At 32.5% G+C, this 27963-nt stretch overlaps 4 protein-coding genes across 5 annotated transcripts; 1 reads left to right on the top strand and 3 right to left on the bottom strand.

The window, feature by feature from the left end:
• Positions 1-4524: 4524 nt before the first annotated feature.
• Positions 4525-5256, bottom strand: LOC102669645 (classical arabinogalactan protein 1). The gene has a single exon (XM_006597294.4). It carries the CDS (start codon positions 5139-5141, stop codon positions 4776-4778), a length of 366 nt encoding a protein of 121 aa, XP_006597357.1. The 5' UTR covers positions 5142-5256; the 3' UTR covers positions 4525-4775.
• A 2184-nt stretch (positions 5257-7440) lies between these two features.
• LOC100801046 (bifunctional riboflavin biosynthesis protein RIBA 1, chloroplastic) lies at positions 7441-13036 on the bottom strand. Its single transcript, XM_003545649.5, has 7 exons — positions 12818-13036; positions 11879-12218; positions 11506-11727; positions 10578-10900; positions 9994-10123; positions 8253-8549; positions 7441-8127 (listed from the first exon to the last, which is right to left on the bottom strand). The coding sequence occupies exons 1-7, from the start codon at positions 12868-12870 to the stop codon at positions 7858-7860; spliced, it is 1635 nt and encodes a 544-aa protein (XP_003545697.1). The 5' UTR covers positions 12871-13036; the 3' UTR covers positions 7441-7857.
• A 2361-nt stretch (positions 13037-15397) lies between these two features.
• LOC100776794 (dicarboxylate transporter 2.1, chloroplastic) lies at positions 15398-19096 on the top strand. The gene is made up of 4 exons (XM_003547041.5): positions 15398-16572; positions 17182-17495; positions 17971-18419; positions 18846-19096. The coding sequence occupies exons 1-4, from the start codon at positions 15763-15765 to the stop codon at positions 18959-18961; spliced, it is 1689 nt and encodes a 562-aa protein (XP_003547089.1). The 5' UTR covers positions 15398-15762; the 3' UTR covers positions 18962-19096.
• A 1784-nt stretch (positions 19097-20880) lies between these two features.
• On the bottom strand, positions 20881-27026 carry LOC100797867 (dihydropyrimidinase). 2 transcript variants are annotated; one of them, XM_003545645.5, is made up of 13 exons: positions 26816-27026; positions 26541-26669; positions 26411-26462; positions 25718-25987; positions 25396-25607; positions 24858-24978; positions 23193-23280; positions 23019-23097; positions 22721-22808; positions 22577-22617; positions 22422-22474; positions 22104-22260; positions 20881-21433 (listed from the first exon to the last, which is right to left on the bottom strand). In XM_003545645.5, the coding sequence occupies exons 1-13, from the start codon at positions 26906-26908 to the stop codon at positions 21242-21244; spliced, it is 1575 nt and encodes a 524-aa protein (XP_003545693.1). In that variant the 5' UTR covers positions 26909-27026; the 3' UTR covers positions 20881-21241. The 2 variants fall into 2 exon arrangements, with proteins under 2 accessions (XP_003545693.1, XP_040865817.1); XM_041009883.1 differs by having other exon boundaries at positions 26411-26669; positions 26816-27009.
• Between the last annotated feature and the right edge of the window lie 937 nt (positions 27027-27963).

Below are 27963 nucleotides of genomic sequence, written 5' to 3'. Positions count from 1 at the left end.
ATATTTTTAAAATAGTGTAATCGATTACACAATATTTGTAATCGATAATCGGTGGTTTTTGAATGTTGGATTTCAAACCTCAACATGAAGTCACAACTTTTGATAAAATAAATTGTGTAATCGATTACACCATTATAATAATTGATTACACCATTATGGTAATCAATTACCAGTGACTGGTTTTGAAAAATTGTCAATAGTCACAATTTTTAAAGTGAATGATTTTGAAGAAATTGCCAAGAGTCATAACTTTTAAAGTGACTGGTTTTGAAGAAATTGCCAAAAGTCACAACTTTTAACATGGTTTCTTCAAGAGCCATCAAATGACTATAAATATGTGACTATGACACGAATTTCTAAAATAGATTTCTCAACTTCTTTCTAAGAGTTTTTTGTTCAACACTTTCTTTATCAAGAAAAGTTCATTGGACGAAAACTTGTGCTATTCTATTTTCTTCCTCTCCTCCATTCTTACAAAAAGTTTTTCAAGAGATCGACTATTGGTTGTAAAAGTTTTCAAGAGACGGTCTACTTGGTTGAATCACTGGACACATAGGAATAACGTCTTTTAGGGTTCATTGCAAGAAGTGAAATTTGCTTCTTGGTGTAATCACTGGACATAAAGGAATAACGTTCTTTGGGTTCATTGCAAGAGGTGGGATTGCCTCTTGGTGTAATCACTGAACACAAAGAAGGAAGGTCCTTTAGGGTTCATTGCAAGAGGTGAGATTGTCTCTTGGTGTAAACACTGAACACAAAGGAGGGAAGTTCTTTGTGGTTCATTGTTTGTAAAGGGTTTTTACAAGGTTAGTGAAAACGCTCAAGTGGAATTTGCTTGAGAACTGAACGTAGGCACGGGTTGTGGCCAAATCAGTATAAATCTGGTTTTACATTCTCTCTTTCCTTAATCTCTTTTATTTTCTGTTGTGTTTATATTTCTTTAAAGTTATTTCTCCTTATTTATTATTCGAGTAACTTATAATTAAAGAAATAATTGAATATATGAAATATTTAAGAAAGATAAATTTTCAATTAAGAATAATCAACGAAATCTTAATTTAACTTCCCCCCTTCTTAAAATTTCTTAGACCACTTGTCCAATATAAGAGACCCTTGGTCCCTTAATCAATCTCTTTGTATAGGAAGAAAGAAGAGAAATTATTTCTTGAAGAGAAGGATATTACAATTGAAGTCCATGGATGAACTCTTAATGGATTTGCAAGTGTTTGTCAAAGAGTTTTTTTGAGAGAGCATTTGGTAATGAAGTTCTCTTGGAATATCTCTTTCATTTTTTTTGAAGTCAGACACATACATATATATAGGCCCTTCATGCATTTTTAAAATGGTTTGAAGAGATGTGTTTTTTCAAAAAAGCTTTTCCTGAATTTCTTCACTGGTAATCGATTACATAATTATATTTTGAAAGGTCATGACTTTTGAATTTGAATTTTAGGAGTTTCGTTGCTAGTAATCGATTACAGACATATGGTAATCGATTACATGTTCAAAATTCAAATTCAAAACCCTTTTCAACAGTTATATTACCAGAGCCTTGCATGACTTTAAAACCCTTTGTTTTGAGGTAAAGCTTGATCTTGAAAAAATCTTGAATCAAGGCTTTGTTTGTTGGAGCATTCTTGTATTAATCTTGAAGCAGTCTTTATCCTTTTGAAGCGGTCTTGTTTAATTCTTCTTTGGTATCATTAAAATCATGTATGCATACATTCACAAATTATAAATTGGCATAACATTATGTTTAAATAAGTTTTCCATAAATAAGTAGAGAAAAAGAAGAAGAAAAATGAAATAAATTAATCTTATAAATTAAAATTAGTTTATACATAATTAAAATTAATTTTTAAATTAATTAAAATTTTAGTTTCTCCAAAAAGCTATTTTTTATTTTTTAAATAGAATAATGATAATTAATATAAATATTTATAAAATATATTTTGAAGTAATAAATTAAATATTTCTTAATCTGATAATAAAAACCTTAAACAGTTAAAATTTAAGAACGGGGAGAATTTTTGAGTTGGTAGAAAGTGATTGTTGATTGACGCGTTAATTACGGTACAGCTATGTGAATGTTAACCCGCGTTTTTTTTCCTTTTATTAAAGAAGGAATTGGAGTGTCAAAGCTAGATAGTACATACATTAGACAACTTTCTCTTTTTTACCATTCTTATTTTGGGGAGTTATGACTAAGATTTTGGAAAATCCAAAAAGGAAGATGGAAATGAGAAGATTGAGGAAGATTTGATTCATCTTCCATGGTGGCCCTTATGTTCATCAAGAGATCCTGTCCATCTCAGGACAAATTACACTTTGACGGTTCTGTTTATTAGTAGTAGTTCATTGTATTCTATTCTCTGTTTTATCTACAGTGGTAAGGCATTTTTATATCTCCCACTGATCCTATCATTTTCCAAAAAAAAAAAAGAAGGAAAAATATCCGTTTTGTTACATAAAACTAATTCCAGCTTCTGATAAATACGATTAAAGACCTCATAAGCGTGCATTCATCATTTCATCTTAAGTGGAATGGAATTGAGAGAGGAAAAACATAGAAGAAGAGACAAAAGATTAAGAAAGTAATAAATGTAATAAATGATACACTAAAAAAAGAGAGAGAGCAGAAGAAAATAAGATAAAATAGAAAGTAGGGGATTATTTGTAATTTTTCATATTATGTTTTTTTATTTCAATTTTCAACCTTTGTCATGTTTTGAAATTAAAATTCCCTTATTACCATGATTTTTTCTATACTGCAGTATGCAGTATTATTTAGCCTAAAATTTGGTATATTATTAATAAATATTTTTATTGATGGGTTTTTAAACGATTTAAAATCTTATATATAAAAGTTTTTAAGTAATGAAATTCTGTTCATAGATACTTTTGAAATAAATGAGTTGCACTAAAATAATAAAAAGCAAAGTTGCGGTAAAATTTAATTGCTTATATTAAATTGTAAATGGTCATGAAATTGAAGAGTTATAAAAGTTAAAAATTGTTTAGTACTTAAAGTTTTATTCTTAGGGTAATTTTGGAATTACAATAATATTAAATAAATGATTTGCATTTTTTATGCTTAAATAAATAATTTGTGTTGAAAATAAAAGTTGTAATGAAGTTTAAAGACACAAGTTGAGGGTATAATAAACATATTTTAAAAATAATCTGTCAATTATGAAAAGATATAAGTTGATTTGATGATTGAGAAGAGGAGTTTAAGTATTGAAGCAAGAAAAAATAAGTACTTATGAATTTAAATCTCTCTTATATTTTAACAAATTAACGATTAATATTTAAAGATAAAAAAATAACTGTCAATCAAATTCAATAATTATAAAAACTGTTCTTGTGTAATTTTAAAGAGTACAGAGGTTTTCATTTGCCTAATAATAATGAAGCTTTACAAGTTAAAAATAAAGATTGTGGTGAAGTTTAAAGGGTAAAAGTTAAAAGAAAACTTATACTAATAGATTACACTGAAGAATTACAACTAAAGTTTTTTTTAGAGTTACTAAAGTTAAATAACTTGATTTAAATATAATATTAAATCCAATCAAAACGATAAGTTTTTGTCTAATATAAAAAAAAGTAAACAACTATTAAGAAATTTATTCATATTGAATAAAGTAGGTAAAATTACATTTTTAATTATTCATTTTATCTTTAATTTTGTATTTTGTCCCCTGATAAAATTATTTACAAATTTTGTTATCGTATTTAATTAAATCACACAATGTTAGTCCTCAGATATAGTAATGCAACCATCAAAGTAATGCGACTGATACGTGTCACGTTCTTATTGGATGATGACTGTTACACATGATAATCCCTCTTGATGATTGTCACGTGTCATGTGTTGATTGGATGTCAACTCCATAAAAAATAATGGATGATTGACCGTCAACATTATTATTGTAACGGTCAATGTCAGTGTGACTTGGATAAATACGAGGATAATATTTATAAATAATTTTATTGAAAACAAAATCTAAAATTGAAGATAAAACGGAAATCAAATTTGCAATTTTGTCAATAAAGTACAAATAAATTATTTGGAGAATCTTCAATATGTGTTTGTCTTTTTACTTTGTTGACGCAATAAATTAAAGAGTTCTCAAAAACGTTTTTTTGTATCAAAGGATGAAAATATTGATTTAATTGAGCAACGAAACAAATTATATTAATAACTGAAAGTTAAGTGTGTCACTTTTTTTTTAAGTATTCTTAAACAAACTATTATAATTAAAGACTTAATTACAAATTTACTCTCCTCTTCATTCGTGAGAAGATAAACTAGATTTGTAATTAAGCCTTAATTAATAAATGTATAATAAATCTTGTGATTTAAGCAAAAACAATCCAAATAAATCTAAAAAATATATGGACTTCGATTTTTTATTTTTGATTTTGAATTGTGTTAGATTTGAACACCCCTAATAAGGCATAATTATTTAAATAGGAAAGTTCCAGCTTTATCAGTTTTGGTCGAACTGAACGAGGGAAAAATCGAAATCGTATTAAAATACGAGCAATTAATTAATTAATTAAATAGTTACAAATGACAAATGCTAATGCACATCTATCATATATGTTATAATCGCAAAGAGATTATACATATGTGTGTATGCATCAATCATATGAATGAATAAATAAATAAAATAATTAAAATAAATGAATCGTCTTCAACGACACCAGGAAAAAAAAGTACTGGAGTTCAAAAAACTCAAGTATTCATGAATAATCCCACAGAATTTGTTCTATACGAGCATGGCCGAAGCGATGATTAGAATGAGAGCAGATCCGCCAACTCTGTTGAAAACGGCACCGTTTGCAGCTGGTCCTGGTGCTTCAGATGGTGGAGTCGAGATGGTCGAGGGAGGGATGTTCGGAGTAGCAGCTGCAATTGGGGGCTCCGAAGGAGAAGAAGTAGGTGGAGCCGGAGGAGAAGACGACGGTGGCACCGCAGCAGGAACAGGAGACGGAGACAACGCCCTCCTCGGTGGAGTGGCCACCGGCGTGTTGGTCGGTGATAAAGCCGGCGAAGAAGCTGGAGATTGAGCCATCGTGGAGCTCAACAACAATGCAGCAGCAGCAACCAACATAAGAACAAAAGTACGAGCCATTGTTGAGAGAGAGAGAGAGTTAGGAGAATTTCAGAAAAGGGACTATTATTGAGTTAGACTCTGTGAGAAGAAAGAAGGTATTTATAGAAAAAGAAGGGTGGTGTGGTAAGTAAAGTAACCGTGTAAAGAGGGAGACGCGGTTGGGCTAATGGAACATCTGTCTCCGAATCTGTTACCGTTGGATATAGGGAATCTGGTAACGGTCGAAAACGGAAACCAATACATTACTGAGTTGACCGCGTAAACACTTTTCTTCTTCGACTACTACAGTAACGTTGTTGTACCGGAAGAACTAGCCGTTGAACGGAATTCGTTTAAGAAAAGAAGAAACAAATTCATACTTGTTCACCAACTCATGTACGCGTTCCACACTGGAGTACATGTTCAATAAGCGCGTTTAGCCCATGATTTACGCAAATTAATGCATACACATTACAGGCTCATTTATTGGAAACAAGGTTACGTGAGTTACTAAGGTTTCTGTACCTGCACCAGGATACTTTGGAAAGTCGAGCAATTTGAGTAGGTTATCCAAAAGTGTTTGGTTGAAATTTCTCACAGAAGACTCGTTTGCTAGAGTTCTCAAAAACCTTTTTTTTTTTTGCTAAACAACATATTTAAAAAATTATAAGGATTATTTAAGCTCTTGAAAAACAAAAAATATATATTGCATAATATCTTTTTAAAGTTTGAACAAATAGATTCCACATTTGTAATCAAAATACATTTATATTGTTTCTAATCCTTTCTAAAAAAAAATATTATTTAGGCTAATAGTCTAACAGAATATAAAATACTAATGTACTGTTCAAGACATTTAATTGCTGTTCCACTTTTGTATTTAAGATACTAAGATTTTTTTTTTCTTTTCAACTTGATGTTTCAATATTAATATGTATTATTTATATTTTTAGATTTAATTAGACAATTTAAATTATGATCTAATCATCATGCATTGACATATAACTAACATTTATTAACTTTGGTAAAAATTATTTAAATGTTATTATTTTTGTCCTTATATAATATATATGCATATGACCTTTGAACTAATTCATAGATATTAAAAATGAATAATTTAGTTAATAGCATGTAATTTGAGCTAAAAAATTTAAGTAGGATTATATTTTAAATTCAAGTTTTATAAATAAAAAAACATACTAGTTGGAATGAAATATAAGGGAAAATTCTTAATTTTCTGGGATCTTAAGTTGAGGATTTTTTTTTTTATAGAGGAAAGTTGGTAAGGTTAGTTTTTCATGTTTGATTTGATTTTTAAAAAATAACATTTTTGAGAAATTAGAATTTTTTTTGACTGTTTTCCATGAAAATATTCTCATGGAGAAGATCAGAATCTAGTTAAAAAACAAGCTTAATTACAGCAAGACTCTAGTTAAATTATTTAAAGAGGTAACTAATTAAATATTATGATAAATATATTATTTTATTTTATATTCTCAAAAAACTTATATGAAAATATTTATTAACAACCATACAAATTTAGTCATTCATAAAAACTATGATTCTCGGGATGATTCCTAAGAATGATGATCCTGTGCTCGAACAAAGTTTCCTTGTACCAAATGTCATATTTCATTGACAAAATCAATAGATATTACACACTTATAAATGATAACCCAAAACTTGTTAATAATTTATATTATTTTTTAAAATATACTCTTAAAATTATCAAGAGTCATCATCTCACTCCTTTGAGATATTTCACTTGATTACCTTCTATCTAATTAATTAATATGTAAAAAGAGAATAATAGTCACTCTTATTATTCTTCAAAACAGAGAGAAAGAATTTATTATATCTATTTACATCATTGTTTATTGACTAATTGAAAAGAAATTAACGGTATTTTAGTAAAAAAAAAAAGTGTAATAAGGTATTGTTCTATAAAAAGACTAACAGATTTCTATATATATATATATATATATATATATATATATATATATATATATATATATATATTTGTTCTATTTTCTTTTTTTTTAAAAAGAAAATAAGTATTTTTATAAGGACAAAAAAAAAACAATATTTCTACTCCAAATTTATTTATTATTATTTTTACTTGCCAAAGAACTTTAATTTAAATATTTTTCTTTTTATTTTAACTATATTTCTCTTCAAACAAACTTCTATTTCTTCCTCACTCTATTTCTTCTTTTAGCAAACAGCATAAAGAAAATGAGGCACATACTCCAAGAGTACTAAAAAAAATTGCTCCGTAGTGATCATTAACTACATATGGGAAAATATAACCGTCAAGCCACCAATATTAACCATTAGCTATGACAAGGTACAAAAGGAATTTATTTATAATACACAGTAGAGCTACAAATCATAACTTTTCTATCATGGACATTATAGAGGAACTGTGATACATGAGTAAATGTACCAAAAAGAATGAAGAAACTAGGGCCAATGACTTCCAGAGTCCAGAAATGATGAACCTCTAAAAGGCACCAAAGAAAAAATAACCCTGAAATAGCAATGCCCTTGTCATGGCACTATGTTTCAAGAATCAAGATGAACATTTTTGGTAGAGCCTGCCTGCCTGAAGATTATCAGACAAATGAATAAGAAAAATCAAATCACAAATAGAATAATGGTTTCTATAATCTATAACTTTGTGTATTCATCAGCAGTATGGAAATCTAGTTCTTCATATGTGTCCGACCCAGGTATCTAGTTATAAAAAGGATGTTTATAAACCAGTAACTGTATTAGAGTCATCAACCCTGGTGGCATTATCATTACCACTGTCATGAGTGCTCAATTGGCCGTTAAATTCCATGGCGTATATGTGACCCATTTTCACACGTTTGGTCTCTAAATATCTCTTGTTCTCCGAAGTGATAAGAGTTAACAATGGGATCCTACCCGAAACTGTCAAACCATAACCTTTGAGCCCAATATATTTTGCTGGATTGTTTGTCATCAGCTTCATAGATCGTACACCCAAGTCTCTCAACATCTGCGAGTAGAGAATTTCAAATACAATAAAAATCATTCCAGTTAACTTCCATAACCATTTTAGTAAATCATCATCTATTAAAGAAAAGCCAAATACTATGTGAGTACTACTGATATAATTAATACCTGTGCGCCAATGCCATACTCCCTGGAGTCAACTGGCAATCCCAACTCCTCATTGGCTTCAACAGTATCTCGTCCATCGTCCTGTAGGTTATAAGCACGAAGCTTGTGACCCAATCCAATGCCCCTTCCTTCGTGTCCACGGAGATATACCAGCACACCCCTACCAGCAGCCTCAATCTGTTGCATCGCAAGTGCAAGCTGATTTCCACAGTCACATCTGGCAGATCCAAATATGTCTCCTGTCAGACACTCTGAGTGTACTCTCACAAGAACATCTTGTCCGTCTCCAATGTCACCCTGTTAAATAAAAAATGTCAGAACCACAAAATGGTTTGAAGTTGACAATTGAACCAATCAATCGAAGTAAGAAAGCTTCAAGACAATTGGAAAAGCTTGCCAAGGCCCAAGTTTGCAAGCCCATTGTCAGGTTTACTCACTATTTACTAATGAACCCATTCTTGAAGGTAAACAAAGAAACAGATGAGGGATTGAGGAATGGATGCAAGGTTTCAAAAACACACATTTCATCCTGTCTCTTATATAACAACCTTAAAGAAAATGGACGATATCAACCTTCCCTTCTAAACAGAAAAAGTAGTGAGATGCAAGAACAGAAAAAATAGGTTATCCTGCTAATTGTATATGATAATGCAGAAGAAGCTGCCCATCAACATAAATGGTAAATCACATTGCTCTACCATATTAACATATCATGCTCAAACATTTTGTCTGCTTAGTTAAACACATTCATCCCGCAACAATTTTGTGTGTGTTTTACTTAAATCACACTTTCCAATGTAAGTTCGACTGAATGCTACACTCACAATGGATTGATGTTCAACTTAACTTATGCTGATTCATGCACACCTTTAGCTGTTAATTCCCTCATTGATTAAATCAATAGGAAAAACTAGGCTTCTTGGAAATAACTCTGATAAATATAAGGAACAGGTATTTTATGATGTTTCAAATTGGCGAGGCCAAATGGCCATCTATGTCAATGTTAATTAAAATAACACTTGATGTGAAACAATATGGAAACAGGCCATCCTAAAGAAATGGAACCTCAAATTTTGAAAAGAAAACAGAATAGTGTATTAAATATGTCAGATAACAGCATTTTTTTAAATGAGGTAAATTGTTTTCAACCTCCCAAAGCCTTGCCTGCTTTATCAATTATTTTCTAACAGAGTAGAAGCTACTATAATAATGTTAAGGTTTAATTACCCATTTAGTCTTTATAGTTTTCAAACTTATCCCTTTTTTAGTCTCTATAGTTAATAAGTGGATTTTTTAGTTCGTGAAATTTACATTTTAATTCTCAAAAGGTCTCTGTCATTAAATTTTTTTAATTCTGTTAGTTAAAGAATTTTAACAATAGGGACCTTTTGGAAATTAAAATGTAAACTTCAGGGGTTAAAAAATTCACTTATTAACTATAGGGACTAAAAGGGATAAGTTTGGGAACTATAGAGATTAAATGGGTAATTAAATTGACAGTGACACTCTCACGAAGTCAAGATTTGTCTATAAATAAACGACTAAACAGTGTAACCTAGGAGAGATGATATGATATTGAACCATTCCCATTTTGCCAATACCACATTTGCAGAAATCAAATGTAAGCTAAAACCTAGGTAAATAAGGTGTGATTTACTCTGAATGTAGCATATTTTACATATTTCCACTATAACAAATGTTCACAAGTGTTATAACATATATAACCATGAGCGCCGCTCACCTTAACCATGGCAATATGCTCAATCCCATCTAAAAGTGATCTGTAACAGTAAGCTGTGAATGGTCCCCACGTTGTAGGTATCCGTGCAGCAGAAGAGCGATCCACTAACTTATCTCTTTTTCTTCTATATCTGCCATAACAATAAGAGTTAATCTCCTTGCTATATATAATTAAATAAGCAACAAGTTACCCAAGTAGCAAAAACCATGAAGAAAAATAATGGATAAGAATTAAATAAGCACTTAGAATTTATCAAATGGAAGATTTTTCGAAATAAAAAAGCTTTCCATTTTCTTAATAATATACAAATTTATATAATCAGTAAAAGGTTCACCAAAAGAATATTTAATAAAACAATCATTATGTTTGACTGATTCAAACGACAAAAAGCACCACAGAATCCAAGTTAGTTCTATTATGTATTCAGGATTCAGGCTTATAAATTACACCTATATCAAACTCATTTAATATATTTAACACTACTTAAACATAAAAAAGTATAGTATCTGCACTAAAGCAGAGTCTAAACATAAATATGCATGCAATGAATTTTATTACATGGTCCATGAATTGTAACTGCATACCTTATTAAGTCAGCAATAGATACAATTTTTAAATTTTCACGCTCTGCAAACTGGCGAAGCTTTGGCAGTCTAGCCATGGAACCATCATCATCTACAATCTCACACAGAACTGCCACTGGATCCAAGCCAGCAAGTACAGCAAGATCAGCAGAAGCTTCTGTATGTCCAGCTCTCTTCAAGACACCACCTTCCCTGTATTTTAGTGGGAAAATATGGCCTGGCCGGTTGAAATCGCCTGGAGTAGAATCTCTAGACGCAAGGGCCAAGACTGTTGTTGCCCTATCGTGAGCTGACACCCCAGTGGTTGTACCATGTTTAGCATCCTACAAATGCATATTAAATTATTGAAATGTATCAAGTTGTTTGCAACACAGGTCTATCTGAGTATACAGATGATTTAAGATGATAAAAAAGTGTTCCTCCCTTGTGTGACTTAAAATGGACGCTAAATGAAGATGAAAACCAAGAAATAAAAGAGATAACAGGGTGGAATTTTAACAAGGAAAACACCTAAATATGAGAAGGAAAAATTACAATACTTAATCCAAAAAAATAATCTCCACTATATAGTTGGATAACAGTACAAAGTTGTCTTTCAAACTATGTTCATCATCAGAGGTATCTCTTTTTCTTTTCTCTCTTTTGAGAATTACAATTATTTCCTTGTCTCTTACCCTCAAACTTTGGATTCTTCTATTTATAGAAGGTGATAAGTGATTTGCAAATATCAAGACAAATGTTTGATCTTTATAAAACTGTGTTTGCACCTTTCTAGGGGATAGTCGGTCCCCTTTGATTATAGCAAAAGTTGGTCTAGACCTAGAGAACCCAAATTGTATATATGCAGATTGATAACAATGGAAGACCTTCAGAAAGATATTGCACTAACTCCACATGTGATGATTCATGGAAGAAAAGTAGTACATACCACTGTCACAGTAAATGCTGTACGAAGTTTCTCATCATTAGCCTTACTATTCACCATCAAAGGAAGTTCCAATCTATCCAGATCTTCCTCTTTCATGCTTACACAAACTATACCAGTTCCATGTTTTACAATAAAAGCCATTGCCTCGGGTGTTGCCAACTGTGCTGCCATTATCAAGTCTCCTTCATTTTCTCGATCTTCATCGTCCACAACCACTACCATCTGCATCATTGATATCAATATCAGTTAATAGCAGTAATATATCTTCATGCAATCATGATACTGGAACAAAATAAGAACTTCAGCAATACACAATTCTCAAATGCTAATTATAAAATAGGGGAAAAAACAGTTTTACTGAGAGAGTAGCTACCTTTCCCTGGCGAATGTCTTCAATTGCCTCAGAAATGGAAGCAAAACCTGCTGTGGGGCTGTCCAAATCAAATTCATCGTTGTCAATAGAGAAAACATTGCTTGTTAGCCCTGTGTCTGCTGCCAGTGTTCTATTCGGCTGTACCTCAATTCGAACAGATTCATCACCAACCAGATTTTTACCTATCACAATGCCATTGCCATTTGGATAGGAAAGTAGATCACCCCCTCCAGAGATCAACTTAGCTTTAATTCTCCCAATAGCATTGTCACTTGAGGGAAATTTAGAATTCATTCGGACAAAAGGCACATCATTGAATAATTTGAATTGTTTGCTCGCCCTGCATTGAATATAAATAAGAACACAACAAAGATTAACTTAACAACAGTGACATCCAAAGACAAAAAAAAGAGAGGGGGAGTAAACTAAATTCCAAAGTTTAGCACATGATGAGCAGCTCTGTGGTCTATGCAGCTAAAATGCTTGAGCATATAACTTAGAATGACAATAAAGATAAACATTTTGATACAAAAACAAAGTGGTTGTCCATAATTTGACCGAGACTAAATTAAAATCAAACAAGCAGAGAAGCGATTCCTAACATATTTTATACTGAAATTTGAAATAATCATTTCACACAAGAAGAAGAGAGGTAGAAAGAAATATAATATCCATTATATTTCTGTATCACTGGAAAAGGTTCTGTCAGCAGCATGGTTTTATAAAGAGCCCATTTAAAAATCAACACAAAAAGAGGGATCTTGCATAAAATTGTGGATCAAAGAAGCATGATACAGCCAAAAAGGTTTTTGATAATGGATCCCAGAAATGAAAATGCAACACTCTATCTCATAGAGAGAAAAAAAAAGTTGAATAAATAAAAAAACAGATATTGGCAGTGTATAGCAAGCAACAAGATGTGAGGAAAAAGAGACTGACCGAGGACATGAGAGGGCTGGTGAGGAAGAATAAGAGAGATTGAAAGAAGCCATTGTTTTGGGAGTTTGATCAATGAATGAATGGTTTTCAGGTGAGAGTAAGATGACGTCTCGAATTAAACTTATTTATATTGAGAAAGCAATGCAGCTTGCGTCGACTCGACTTGTTTGGTGCTGCCGCTAGGAACCGTTGCCGAAGCTGACTCAGAACACACCCTTGTTCGTGTCTCCTTCTTGCCACCCATGACCCATCCTTATATATATATAAAATCAAATTAAATAACAATAAAATAATCAAATTATTTATATTTTAATATATTTTAAAATATTTATATTATATGTTAATCTATATGAATGAGATAACAATGATTTTAGATTAATACAAATTTTTGTATAAGTAATTTTTGTGAAATAAACTTTAAATCTAATGGTAAGTTTTTAAAAAAATATTATTTAGTTAAAAATTATTGAATAATGTAATAATGGTTAAAGTTACACGACAATTTGAATTTTTGAACTCTTTTTTTGTTTCTTTATATATTCAATGTTCTCTTTTGATTTTTATTTTTTCTCTTAGCCTTCTTGTTAATCATGAGAGAAATTCTGACTATATGAGAGTATGATTTAAAGATAAGTAAAGTCTAATCAATAATTATTTTGTCAATGATTAAATTTAAAAATTATCTAGATAATTCAACCTTAATTTTAACACTTATATCCAATTACTTGATTTCTCTTATATTTTTCATGATGATAACAATAATAATAATTCTCTTTATTCTCTAATTTATGCTTATAATATTTTGTTGCATTAACTTCTTCACCAAAGAAAATATTTTAAATGAACAACAAGGGAATATAATTGATTAATTGTATGAATAAATTAAAGGTTCATTTTAGTTTAAGCCTAAATGTAATTTTAATCTTTCTATATTTATTCGATTTGAAATTTTGATTCTTTCATTTAAAAATTGAGTATTTAGTTATCCTATTTTAAAAAATTCTCAATTTTAATTCCCTTATTTCAAAATATAAACATTTGGTCCTAGCATTTTTTAAAATTCACAATTTTTGTTTTCGTATTTTAGAAAATCTATAATTTTAGTTTAATTTTTAATTTGACCTAAGTTTTATTTCTTATTTTTTAATTGATTAAATCATTTATTAATGCTACGTTAAATAAATATATTATGTTTAAGATTCAATTAGATAAAAAAATATAAATAGAATTAAAAATTTGATCAAAATTATAGATTTTTTAAAATAAAACAACTAAATGTTTATATCTTAAAATGGAAGAACTATAATTGTAGATTTTTTTAAAACAATAGGATTAAATGTCTTAATTTTGATTTGGAGGGATCAAATTACAAATTAATTAAAATAAGAGAAATAAAATTATATTGAAGCATTTATTTTATTATTGTTTTTTTAATTCTAAAATAGAGAAGGGGCGACTTGTGTTGCGTTGGTAAGCGATTACGTTTGGAAATGCAATGAGTTGGCATGCAAAGGAGAAAGTAGTATTGTAGGAAGGAATATTATATTAAAAAGTTGGAGGCTGGAATTGATTCGGTCTTTATACATTGAATAAAGGCGGCGCTTCTTTCTGGAATTCTAATACTACTTGTGGTTTCACTTTGACCCATCACTATTCCTCTAATCAACGGCTTATAATAATACTTTAGACCCCCACTACAAGTAAACCTTCCAATTGGACAACAAACGGATTATTTTAGCCATCTTATGAATCCAATGGCAGATAAAAGTGGTTCACCATAGACCACCTAATAAGCTGGTGCATTATAGTTGTCATCTATTTTTTGTTATCATATTATTACGGAATATTCATTATTAATTTTCATTGCAAAATTTGTATGCTCATTTTTAATGATTTTTTTTTCTTTTAAATACATTTCTTATTCACAAGATTTCAACTCAAAATCTTACTTAAAAAAATTAAATTTATTAACACTCAAATTAACTGCTTGTTGGTAGTTGTAATCTAATTTCAAGTTATTTGAATAACAATTTATTTGTTTATTTTATTTTAGTCATTTAAATATTTTTTTTTACTCTAATCCTTGTGATTCTTTTTGTTTTAATCTGTTATCAAGCAATGATATAGTAACAATGTTTTCTAACTCATTAATGAAGAGTTTGACCATCAATTGCATGTAATTTTTTATGTTAAATTATGTTTTTTAATCCTTATTTAGTTATGACGTGAGAAAATAATATATCGTCAATAACACTATTACATAATCTATTAATACTGTTATTTGACAATAAAAACTAAAACCAAAGATTCTAAATTTCACATGATTAAAATAAAAAAAATCTTTAAAGAACTTAAAAAAAGGTATTTTATATAGACCAATTAGTCTTACTCTAGTTTTGAATCTCGATATTTATCTCAAGTAAATTTATTTCTTACGGAAGATATATGTTAAAAAACATTAATTGACATTAATGGTATTTATAAGCTTGTTTTTTTGGTTATACAAAACACAAAGAGCGTCAACCAAGCAATAACATTAAGTAATCCTTGGTTTCGTTGAAACTAACATCATTGAACTAACATATACACACAGATTGCATCGTTCCTCTCTCTTTTTTTGTAATATACAAGGATGAACAACAAAAATAGTAGTAAATGAAACAGATTTGCTCATCTGATGAAATTTCAGCTAGGTAAAATCGAGGGGCAAAAAGATTAAGAAAGTGATCCCCAAAGGATTGATAAAATAGCAAAAAACGACATTGTATAACAGGGCAGAGGAGAGTCCCAGAAAATACAAATACAATAAATAAGACACTGGTCCCTCTCACTCTACACCCACGGCATAGTAAATACCGAACTCGACAGGAGTCACACACAACACAAAGCTCAAACCTCTCAAAAGCATAAGCATCACTCGTTGCTTCAGATTGGTGTGGGTTTCAATGGAGAGCTTTGCACTTTCAGCCTCAACCTCCTTCTCTCGCTTTTCCCAACTCCATCATCGTCCTCGCCCTGTCATCTCCAGATCCCAATCTCTCAGATCACCCATCACCATCTCCCAACGTTTCTCCTTCCCCTCCAAACCATCCTCCACCTTCAACTTCAACTTCAAATTCAACCGTTTCTCAAAACCCCATTACCCAATTCAAGCTTCTCCTTCATCATCATCATCACCACCACCACCACCACCACCACCACCACCACCACCTCTCCAGGGTGCAAAGCCCATCCCTTTCATTATCTCCATATCCATCGGCCTCATTGTTCGCTTCTTCGTTCCCAAACCCGTCGAAGTCACCCCCGAGGCCTGGCAGCTCCTCTCCATTTTCCTCTCCACTATCGCGGGCCTTGTTTTGAGCCCGTTGCCCGTGGGGGCGTGGGCCTTTCTGGGCCTCACGGCCTCCGTGGTCACCAAAACTCTCACCTTTACAGCGGCCTTCAGCGCCTTCACGAATGAAGTGATTTGGCTTATTGTGATTTCGTTCTTCTTTGCTCGCGGATTCGTGAAGACTGGGTTGGGGGATAGAATTGCGACGTACTTCGTGAAGTGGATGGGAAAGAGCACTCTGGGGCTGTCTTATGGGCTCACATTCAGTGAAGTGCTTATTGCGCCGGCAATGCCTAGCACCACCGCAAGGGCTGGTGGTGTGTTCTTGCCGATTATTAAGTCACTCTCACTCTCTGCTGGCAGTGAACCCGCAAGTCCCACATCTAAGAAACTCGGGGCTTACCTCATTCAGAACCAATTTCAGGTTTGCTTTTTTTATTTTTTTTTATTTTTTATGTACCCTGTTACTATTGCAAGTCAGAAGGAAGGCATGGCATGATGTTATGATAAGCATGGTCTTGTGCGAGGATCTGCAATAAATAATGGTTCAGTTCTTTCTTTGCTTATTTATTACTTTCCCTGTTTAAAGGAATTTTGGCCTCATTTGACATACATAGGTGCTTAAAGAGGTAGCAATGGGAACATTTGATATGTTAGCATTTGATTTTCCTAGATGAGTATATCAATTGTATTCTGGGAGGTTCTGTGAAGAAGAAAAAATGGATAATAATTGGTTACTTATGGTCTGCAGAGACAGTTTTTTATTTAATCAATTAATCATAGATTTTATAAGATTTACAGGGTATTTTTGAATTTATGTTTTGTGAAGCGACTTGAAATCTATCTTGGATATTGCCGGCTTGGTCTATTTTTCTTGGTTTGTTTTGTTTTTATGAGACATGGTGGCACTATTATGATTGTGTGCATATATTCTGATGTTGCTGAAATTTCTTCTGTGTTCTATCTTTTGTTTGCATATTGCTATCATGTAATAATGAAGTGACTTGTGCATTGCCTCTGTGACCTATGACAGTCTGCTGGTAACTCTAGTGCTCTTTTCCTAACTGCTGCAGCTCAAAATCTGCTGTGTCTCAAATTAGCAGAGGAGCTTGGGGTGATAGTTCCAAACCCATGGGTTACTTGGTTTAAGGCGGCTAGTTTACCTGCTGTTGTTTGTCTTCTTCTTACGCCATTGATTTTATACAAGCTCTATCCCCCTGAAATCAAAGACACACCAGAGGCTCCTGCCCTGGCTGCCAAGAAACTGGAAAGTATGGGCCCTGTCACTAAAAATGAATGGATTATGGTTGGCACAATGCTTCTTGCAGTGTCTTTGTGGATCTTTGGGTATGTCTTCTGCAGTCTATTATATCTACACCTATGTATGTCTATGCATGACTTTTTTTTTTTTTTTTTACTGATTTCTAAGTTTGTTGATTTTTTGGGTGGAAAACTTGGTCCTTGTGGAGATGCTGAAAGTATAGTATTTTGAAGGAAGAATGTTTATTTAATTAATACTTTCTAATTTTTATCAATGTTCTGGCCACCTAGTTTATGCCTTTTGGCTTATTATGGATGCTATTTTAGGAACTCTTCCATATGCATATGAACTTGTGAAAATAATGTGATGTCATTAGTAATAAATTGTACGTTTAATTTGATGTCTTCCAACGAACCCAAACTATGCTTATGCAAGTCATTACACCTTCTGTTGATAACTATGAAGAGTTATACCTGTCTGTGTAGCAGTGTAGATTGTTGTTTTTATTTACAGTTTCTCTTGGTTGAATTCTGTACTATCCGTGTTGTTTTGGTTCTGCAGAGACACTATTGGTATAGCAAGTGCTGTAGCTGCAATGATTGGTTTATCAATACTCCTCCTATTAGGAGTCCTTGACTGGAATGACTGTTTGAATGAAAAATCAGCATGGGATACCTTAGCTTGGTTTGCCATTCTGGTAGGTATGGCAAGCCAGTTGACAAACCTTGGTATTGTGAACTGGATGTCTGATTATGTGGCCCACAACCTTCGGTCATTCTCTTTAAGCTGGCCGGCCTCACTAGCTGTTCTTCAGGCAGCGTATTTCTTCATCCACTACCTTTTTGCAAGTCAGACTGGACATGTGGGAGCTTTATACTCAGCATTTCTTGCCATGCATAGGGCAGCTGGGGTTCCTGGTGTTCTGGCAGCGCTTGCTTTAGGTTATAATACAAATCTTTTTGGTGCAATAACACACTATAGTAGCGGCCAGGCTGCTGTATACTATGGAGGTTTGTCCCTCTCTATAATGCTAGTCATTTAGTTTGTGTTATTTTTCTTTCGAGCTTAGCTACCTAATTTATTTGGCATGTGTTTGTTTAGTAACTTTGTTCAATTCCCTTAAACTATAGTACATATCAATTGTATTTGGTTCTAGCACTTCATTTTGTCTTCTCAATCTTGAGACTGTTGTTTGTTCAATGGTATATTGGATGAAAAGAAAATTTATTGTAATTTTTAAAAATCTTTTGAAGGAAATATTATAGTTGAATATTTTTATTCTTGTTCTGTTAATGCTAGTTGCAATTTGTGATCAAAAGTCTTATTTCTGTTAAGTCAAACCTATTCTTTATCCTTCTCCCCTTTTCTCATGAATTTAAGTTATGTCCAAGGTTAGCATGATGACTGATATGATTTCAATTCTTGTGTTTCAACAGCTGGTTATGTAGACCTTCCGGATATCTTCAAAATGGGGTTCATCATGGCTTTTATAAATGCTATCATCTGGGGAGGTGTTGGCTCTGTCTGGTGGAAATTTTTGGGATTGTATTGACATATTTCCTTGTAAGTAAATAGCACATTTCCCGGTTTCAGTAGGCCTTTCTTTTTCCCGGCCGAAAGAAAAGGTCCTTCAATTGAGGACAGTTGAGCTCAGTCATCATTTTGAAATGAATTTTTTCTTTCTGCTTTTGGCTTTGCAGTTTTAGACTTTTAGCATTATTGTTACCCCCCCCCCCCCCCCCTTTTTTTTTTCTTTAGTTTATATACACTCATTAATAATACTATATATTTATAAAGGTTTCTGAGGAGATTTGGTTGATTCCATTAGATTTATGACTTGTCAATTTCTGATCTACCTTGGTGTGATGATTAATGTATCTATTCCATTGTCACTCCTATTTAAAATGTCATTCTTTGTTAATCAAACTAATAATTTAGGAAAAAATATAAAATTTAATCAAATAAGAGTAGAAATATACACTCCCACAGGCCACAAGGGTGTGGTTAGTTTTTAACATGGATGCTTCATTGAATAGCTAGCTAGTTAGCTTTATAATTAGTCTTTAATTAAACAAGACGTTGAACTGGTAGTGTACTCCACCAACATGACCTTCGTTCTGCGCATGTCCTTGTTCGTGCTGATGATGCGGATCTGATCTGAAAAATGGCACTGTCCTTTCCAAATATTTGGTACATATTATAGAGAGAAGCAGTAACAACTTTTGGGTTGGGTTGGGCTCCGTATAAAATGTCGTTGATGAGAGACCCACTCGTTATGCATCTTCACAATAAATAAATAAATGAAGACTAATTTATGCATACAATTTTATAAAATATAGTTATGAATAAAAAAATAGAAAAGGTTAAATTTAAGTTTTAATTTTAATTCATTTTTATTATATATTGTTAAATTATTAAAATAAAATATTTTAATATGCATATTAATTATTAATCTATTTTAATCATGGGCACTTACAGTTAATATATAATTTAATTGTATCGGTAATTAATGAGTATTGAAATATTATTCTTGTCACAAGCAGATCATAGGATGGAAATTTGATTCATATTTATTGGATACTTGAAAAAGTAATGTTCATGGTGGGAAAAAAATGGGTATAAATTTTAGTATACAACACAAAAATCATCATAATTTACAAGACACTTAAAATAAAATAAAAAATGAAGAATTTTTTAAATAAATAATAATGAATAGTAAATAAAACCTTGGTATATATGAATGTCCGTTATGCAGAAAGCAGACGAGAAAAAAATTTGTTCAAAAAAAGAAAAGAAAAAAATTAACACACATAAAAGTGGCTGATACCATAAATTAGGTTGACTAGTTAATTATTTTGCATAGCATAGCCATCGTATTTCCTCTAAACTTGGACAATGTCATATTCTAATTTGCACAAACTTATAACAGTAGGAAAGCAGTAAGTGGACAACCACATTTTTTTGTCCTACTTTTACTCTAGTCACAAAACATAATATCCACAAACTAGTTAATTCTGTTGATCCCCTCCATGAAGCTGAGATATTTTAATTACTAAGTATAACTAAATGTCTAGTTTTATCTTAGTTTCTCATTGTCAAAATACCCCGTTACTAGAGCATCCAACTGCCCTCCAATTATATGTTGAAAAAGTATAGGTAACAAACACCTTAATTTGTACACTAGTCACAACTTCATATTCCCAAGTCCCTAGCCTTTCCATTTGTCCATGAAACGAAAGGAGGTAATTCTACGCTTAAGATGTACATAACAGATATAGCTTGGAAGAAAAGAACTTCCTGACCTTTAGAGCAATCAAAATGATTTATTCTGCAATAGTCTTCAGCCATGACAGGAACCAAGAACGAAGTATATGAAATAAGAAAAAGAAAATTTATGATGCTATATATGGCTTTTTTTTTTTTTTTGAGAAGATGCTATATATGGTTATAACTACGATAGGCACTCCTTGATTTTCAAACCAATGACATGCTATTAAAGCATGGATCTATGACTCAAAATATGTATGTAGATGACAAGTTCAATAGAAACCTGAACAGCAGCTCCCATCATCTGAATGTGCTACATACTGTAGTGTACAGTATCTTATTAAAGCTACTGTGACTTCTCTAACAGATTTAGACTGTAACTAATGAACATTACATGAGTGGAAAAGGTAACACGAAGCATACCTATTATCTATTGTAATATACATATGTGTGTGTATATATATATATATACTATTTTATTTAAGCAAAAAACTGGATTAACACACATCTTTGTCTCCCCCGCTCCTTAAAATGTTGAACTTTGACCAAAGGATATCAGAAACTTTTAAGTGTTAGATTTGGCTCGCTTTACTGGGGCTTGGAGGGAATTTAGATAAAAGGCATCCTTTTTGTCAATTCCGTTAAACAGATAACTAAAGGGTGGCATTTTTATATATCTGCCAGTACCAGGAGCAACCTTCAGTTCATTATTTTCCCAAACAACTCTTCCTCCTGCAATAGTCACTTCGATTTTTCCCTGAAAAAAAAAACCAAAAACTTTGAATATCGATATTACATGACAAGGCTTCAATTATTGAACTATATACAAACAAGAGCATGTTGAATGGACTCTTAAGACACTAACAAGGCAAATATAACCCAGCATGAACAAATAAAGTAACGAGTGGTGATAACTGATACTCAAAGCCTAGAGAGAGAGAGAGAGAATGATATAGTTGAGGGGAAAATGTCTATTAGTATACAAATCAGTTTAAGAATAATTCATTATCCTCATTGATAGCCCATAGAATATGACAACAATTATAAATAATCTTCCTAATACTATAATGAATTCTAGTCGTCTAATGCTATCCATTAACTAAACTGTTGTACCACATGCAAAACCAAAGTGCCTTGCCTAATTCAAACTCAATATAGCAACATAAATGAAGTGCCTTTAATTGAATGAAACTATATCTCCCAAATCTTACTTTTTAATATACCACTTGTACCTAACTAGCAAAAAATTAATTCTAAAAAAATAATAAACAAACACCTTGAGCAAAAGATTGAGTCAAAAGTCTAGAGAACTTAAGAGATATGGGTGAAAAATCCATATTAAACCAAAACGTGCAGTACTCATGCTGTAACTAAGCAGTTAATCAATTTCAATCCTTAGATGGAACAGATTATAGTTAAATCAGTACCTTTCCACTCCTTCCCTCATAGACATTTGTGTCCAGTTTGGAGTGGTGGGACTTTGCAGTTATCTCAAAGGTTGAATTTGGATTGAGGATGATAATATCTGCATCAGATCCTGGAAGAATAGCTCCTTTCCTTGGATATATATTGAAGATTCTAGCACTAAAATGATTGTAGAAATAAATAAATAAAAATCAGTAATACTTTTGGCATCTATACAAAGAGCTTCATCAAATTAAAATAAAAATAATTAAATACTCTGAATTCTCCTTATTACTATAAGAACTGGATGCTAATTTTACTTTGATTAACAGAAAATATACCATTCAGTGCTTGTCAACCGGACATAGTCAGTGACAGATATTTGGCCAGATTCCTGTGAGATATATCAAAATAAATTCAAGTTAAAATGTTATCCTCTCCTCCATTTCATCCCAATCTTGAAATGGAATGCTAGGCTGATAACTGATTATCTTACCACCATGATATCCCATACCAAATGCATCCTTTCTTCAATACCTACATATATCAGGTTGCAAAGCACATTAGGAAGGAGATATTTCAAAATCAACTAGAATGCATTTAGGCTGGAAATATCTAGGGCCATCCATCATGTGATTACCATTGACACCATTAGGAATTTTCCGGAAGTCATCAATTCCAAGAGCTTTCTGGGTGGAATTAAAGGCACAATGATCAGTTCCTACCAGCTGAAAGGTTGTAAACGGTACCCTTGGTCAAATAATCAGTCTTAGTAAAAAAGAATTAATTGAGCACACAGGGTATTAGATAATACAGAGCTCAGAAACAATGAAGAGTGCTAGGATTAGGATGCATTTCATGGCTGAGACTATCCTAATTACTTCCTCAAACTTAAACCCTTAATGATTATTGAACCTAAGCCTAAATCATAGTGAAACCTGCAAAACTCCTGTTGAAAGGGCAGCTTGAAGGGCCTTATCATGTCCTCGTTTCCTAATAGGGGGACTCATGACATACCTGAAACATGAGAATGAACACGGCTTATATTCTTAAAACTGAAGACAATAAAAGAATAACAACAAAAAAACAATGAAACAAGTGAAGGCACTAACTTTGCAGCAGTCTCAAAGTCAGGATGCCAAAGCCAAGATTCATCAAGGGCTAACCCAGAGGCAACGGGCTCTCCAATTACCCTTTGTCCTGCAGCATGAAACCAATTAGTGGAACAAAAGTGTCATGGGAAAAAAAAATATAAACTAATTGCATGTTCTGTAGTTTCAAACAAGCAAGGGAGATCACTAAAACTAGTTATCGATAAAAAATAAAATGTCACCGTTATGAATCCCATATTAAGAATTGAAAACTCAATTTAGTACAATTGGTGTTCTCATTGAGAGTTGGGCTGAGAAGGGCTACCTATGGCCTAGATTAAGGTGCAATGTGCCAAATAATAATAGATGCATAAGGCCACCAAAGGGGAAAGGACTATCACCAGATCAGAGTCGATAGAGTAAAGTTGTTGTGAACATCATCAACTCTTAAAGGAGGTGACAATGTTATGAATCTCACATTGAGTAGAATAGAAAGCCCAATGTTGTGAGGCACTCCTAAATATGGATGTTGGACTCTCTTTTTATTGTGCTGGTTTGTTGTACTTTGGTTCAGAACATAAGCAAAGATAGAATAAATGTGAAGAAGGTTCTAAACTTGAAAGCCAGGATAAAAATGATGTATAAATTTGATTCATCTTTATGGCCACAAAGAATTTGGTTTCAGCAAAAAGATGCTTTAATTCATCATGAAGAGATGGAAAAAGAAAAACACAAGGGGGCACTGATCATAGAACAAGACAAGCATGATTAGAGTATAAGTCCACAGAATACAATTTCGAAGAGACTATGAGTGTTCCACTTATATTAGTCATCTGGTTGCTGGAGACAACTTCTTTCTAGTATGGCCTAACAGATTCAAGTTGAAAATCCTAATTCACAGGACATTTATGTCCATATAATTTCCAATTTTTCATAATTATAAGTTCAAACTCATATGGTTATCATCTACCCACATTAAGAAGAAAAATAGATGCATCAATAACTAACAATTTTTTGTTCTTAAATTTTATATCCTTTCAATTGCATAACCAAGGTTCTTATCAGTATGAGATTCGGCTTGGGAAACTCTTTTCCTCTTTTTTCAGGATAGAATGGTAAGAGTAAGAGGGAAAGGGTAAGTAATCCTCTAAATCAGAAAATTGCAAAACAATGAAACAAGAAGTAAAAAAATCAGCAAGGCAATCCAATATCCCTGCAAATCAGAAAAGGAATCTTCCTTGGTAAGCTCATCTCTTGAATACAAAATACAGAGAAAAAGGGTACATAAGCAACCGTAAACTTAACAGTATCCCCCCTAAAAGGATCACATCAAAGACAGCAATCGAAATCAAGTCTCAAACTGTCAATTAAGTTTAAGTGATTTTAGTTGCCCTTGGTTTGTACATTTATAACAGTGTAGATACAATCTTAGAGAACAGAACGAGAGTGGAACTATAAATGTTCTCAGGTTAACCTATTTATAGCTGTTATAAATTCAAGTACAAGAATTCTTTTTGCATTTTCTTAAATAAAATAGAATATTGTTGTGCAAAAATTTTGGTTTTTCTGCAAAAGGGTTTTTTAATTGTGTTACAACTGTCTACTTTCTCTTAAATGAATGCATGCACTGTTACTGTGGAACACATTAATGAAAATTAATAAAAACTCTAAAGGATTAAAATTAACCTGATTTCCGGGCCTTAGCAATTTCTTCCATTGCATCAATGCTCATTACATGAACCACATATAAAGGAGTGTTCACAAAATCAGCTAAACGAATAGCACGGGCAGTTGCCTCTCCTTCCAACTACATAGGTATACATAACCAAAGTCAAATAGGGAAATGTTCTATAAATCATAGACATATATTTTCGTATTTAGACTTTACAAGAATCACACAATATTAGAAAACATAACATGTATCCAATATGATAACATACCTACTTGGTGCAGTTCATAAAAACAGGTGAAACTGAACACAACAAATACCAAACTAGCGTTGTCACAAGTAAGCAAATTTTGACAATAGCAGATAAAAACAGTTAATTTGGCTCGAGTAGACGTGCTATGCAGGAAGCCTACTAAGATGAAAAGGGAAAATCATGTTTATATATGCAACAGGTTGGTAAGATAATGAAGATGATGAAACAAAACTGGAAGTGGCCAGTACTTTCATTCCATTATTCTGTAAATTCTTTACAAAAGAACAAATATGAGAATTTACCACTGCAGGCCGTGAAAGAGCATGTCCCTCAGGACCAGTTATTCCAAGTTCTATCATTTTTTCCTGACCTTCGTACACAGCATCTCCATTTTCTGCATGGACCATAGCTAAGGCACCAAGAGACTTGCACTTTTTAAATCCTTCCAGAAGAAGCTCATCATTGATCATAAGAGCTCCTTTGTATGCCATGAAAAACTTAAAAGAGTTGATGCCTGCAATTACAAAACATAGATGCAATAGCTGAAATAAATTCCACATAAACTCAAAACCAAAGGGTTATTGCCACATAATCAGCCAAATTATCAAGGAAATAAATCATGACCTTTCTCCTTGACCATGAGCTCCATTTCTCTTGACACAGTTTCATCCCATTTGGTAATAGCCATATGGAAACCATAATCCATGCAAGACTTCTTTGCCTTCTTTTCATAGGCTTCAAAACCAGCCGTTAAACTTCCTTTATGTGGTATAACAAAGTCAATGTGCATTGTTGTCCCACCAGCTAATGCTGCAGCCTGACCACTGAAGAAGTCATCTACAGTTTCCGTATCCATAAACTCAAACTCTAGGTGGGTGTGAGGGTCAATGCCCCCTGCCAGTTAACAAAAAAATGCATTCCTGGAATCTGTCAGGTAGAAGATAATATAATAACAACCACAACAACAGTGAACGACACGAGTAGGAATTCCACCAGTTTTGGAATAACATTAAGGAAGGTGATTTGTTAATAGAGCTCACTACCACGCATTCAATTCCTTCCTATGGTGTAGTGTATCAGAACCATCCAATAGTGCATCAAGTGCCTGACTAAGGACCAAAAATATTGTTTTATACAAGACTTTGAAGTAGATGCAAGAAGACTAGAAAGACAGATATGTATCTTCCCATGATCTTATGTACATACATAGATCCTTCATCTATGACATTAATTCTAGCAGGACCTGATTCATTTTCTTTAATTAAGTGTAGATATTAAGTAGTGGTGAGTGTTAGATTGAAAAGATTAAGGGGTAACCTGGCATGACAAACTTGCCAGTGGCATCTATGACCGTCACCTCATCTCCAACCTGCGAAATGCCAATGAAATTAGAAAGCAGAAAGGAACAGAAAGAGAAGGTGGTAGTAGAGAGGAGGGTAAAAGATACCGTAATAGTGGGATTGATGGCAACAATGATACCATCTTCGACATAGACATCGGCAACCTGTTGGTGGTGAGCATTCACAACGGTGCCGCCCTTGATCAACAGCTTGGATGAAGTTCCAGCGTCACAAAACTGAATCAATGATTAAAAAGCGGAAATGAAAATCTCATAATGATGATTGCCTAAATAATTGAGTTTGTATATGTTGAAAAAACCAAAAGGAAAAGAGTGAATAAAAGTCAACTGAGAGAGAGAGAGAGAGAGAGAGAGAGAGAGACCTGGTTAGATTGTGAAAGGGAAGAGGGAAGAAGAAGAAGAAGGGTACTGATGAACAAAGAAAGGAGGAGTTGTGAGGTCAATCCCATGGCCATGGCTACGCTATGCCGATACTCTGCTCAGCTCAATATTCAATTCAGCGCTGAAATTAATGCTTTTCTTCATTCGACCTCATCTCAGCCACAACGTGGGTTACTGCTTAACTGCCGCGTGGTTAAGTTAAATTCGACCACCTCGTACTCCTAGAACCTTCAAAATGGTCCCACCCGCCTCACGTGTCTCGTGAGCCAGTGCCAAAACGATGAAATAAAAGGAGATAATAACTTCTTTATTTTGTTCAAATGATAACTAGTGACTTAAGGAATTGTTTAAGAAATTTAAAAGTAGAAATATTTTTATTGGAAGTGAGTAAATTATATCATGTTCTTTAGACAATAAATATTCTAAACATACTAATTAATCATTTTTTTTTACAGAAAGGAGAGCACAAACTTGTGAAAATGATAGAGTACTATTTAACTATTTTTAATTTAATTTGATGAAGTTGTTTGGTAAAACTAAAAATGCCAGAACTATTGCCGATATTATTATTTTTTAATTTATAGTCATTTGAGTGTTAGAATGCTCAATATATATAACCAAGGAAAATGAGCTATTCTTCCAGAGGATATGATCGAACCAACAAAGGATTGAAGTTGATTAATTGCTTACTTACATAATGAATACAACACAAATCTCCTTGTTTTGGTTTAGTATGGATTTTTCACCCATATCTCATAAGTTCTCTTTGGACTTTTGACACTTTGTAAGGGTTTTTCACTTCAATTTAGTTTTTCTTTCTAGTATCAAGCTCAAACGTTCACAAAATAGTTAGGTGCAAGCAGTATATTGTAAAGTAAGATTTGGGAGATATAACTCTATCCAATTAAAGGTACCCCCTTTATTTTGTTATGTTGAATTTTAATTAGGTAAGGCACTTTGATTTTGCATGTGGTACAACCATTCTGTTAATGGGTGACATTAGGCAGAAGAGAATTCAGTACAGATTTCCAGTAAAATAAAAAATAAAAAATCCATTGCAGATTTAGTTATAATTTTATAATTGTCGTCTTATTATGTGGGCTATCAATGAGAATAATGAATTATTCTT

Source organism: Glycine max, chromosome 15 (assembly GCF_000004515.6).
Source record: "Glycine max cultivar Williams 82 chromosome 15, Glycine_max_v4.0, whole genome shotgun sequence".
Taxonomy (NCBI): Eukaryota; Viridiplantae; Streptophyta; class Magnoliopsida; order Fabales; family Fabaceae; genus Glycine; species Glycine max.
This window is presented reverse-complemented; position numbering and strand designations above follow the sequence as displayed.

Bases quoted from the DNA above. Each gene is read 5' to 3' on its own strand.
- LOC102669645 (XM_006597294.4), bottom strand. From the start codon at position 5,141: ATGGCTCGTACTTTTGTTCTTATGTTGGTTGCTGCTGCTGCATTGTTG.
- LOC100801046 (XM_003545649.5), bottom strand. From the start codon at position 12,870: ATGGCTTCTTTCAATCTCTCTTATTCTTCCTCACCAGCCCTCTCATGT. The intron at 10,124-10,577 runs GTATGCAGTTAC...TTGTTATGGCAG, and splicing joins TCTATTGCTGACTTAATAAG to ATATAGAAGAAAAAGAGATA. The intron at 8,128-8,252 runs GTATTAATTATA...CTCTACTCGCAG, and splicing joins AGTATGGCATTGGCGCACAG to ATGTTGAGAGACTTGGGTGT.
- LOC100797867 (XM_041009883.1), bottom strand. From the start codon at position 26,908: ATGGCCATGGGATTGACCTCACAACTCCTCCTTTCTTTGTTCATCAGT. The intron at 22,475-22,576 runs GTAAGATAATCA...TATATCTCACAG, and splicing joins TGGTATGGGATATCATGGTG to GAATCTGGCCAAATATCTGT. The intron at 21,434-22,103 runs GTACTGATTTAA...TTTTTTTTTCAG, and splicing joins ATGAGGGAAGGAGTGGAAAG to GGAAAAATCGAAGTGACTAT.
- LOC100776794 (XM_003547041.5), top strand. From the start codon at position 15,763: ATGGAGAGCTTTGCACTTTCAGCCTCAACCTCCTTCTCTCGCTTTTCC. The intron at 16,573-17,181 runs GTTTGCTTTTTT...GACCTATGACAG, and splicing joins TCATTCAGAACCAATTTCAG to TCTGCTGGTAACTCTAGTGC. The intron at 18,420-18,845 runs GTTTGTCCCTCT...GTGTTTCAACAG, and splicing joins GGCTGCTGTATACTATGGAG to CTGGTTATGTAGACCTTCCG.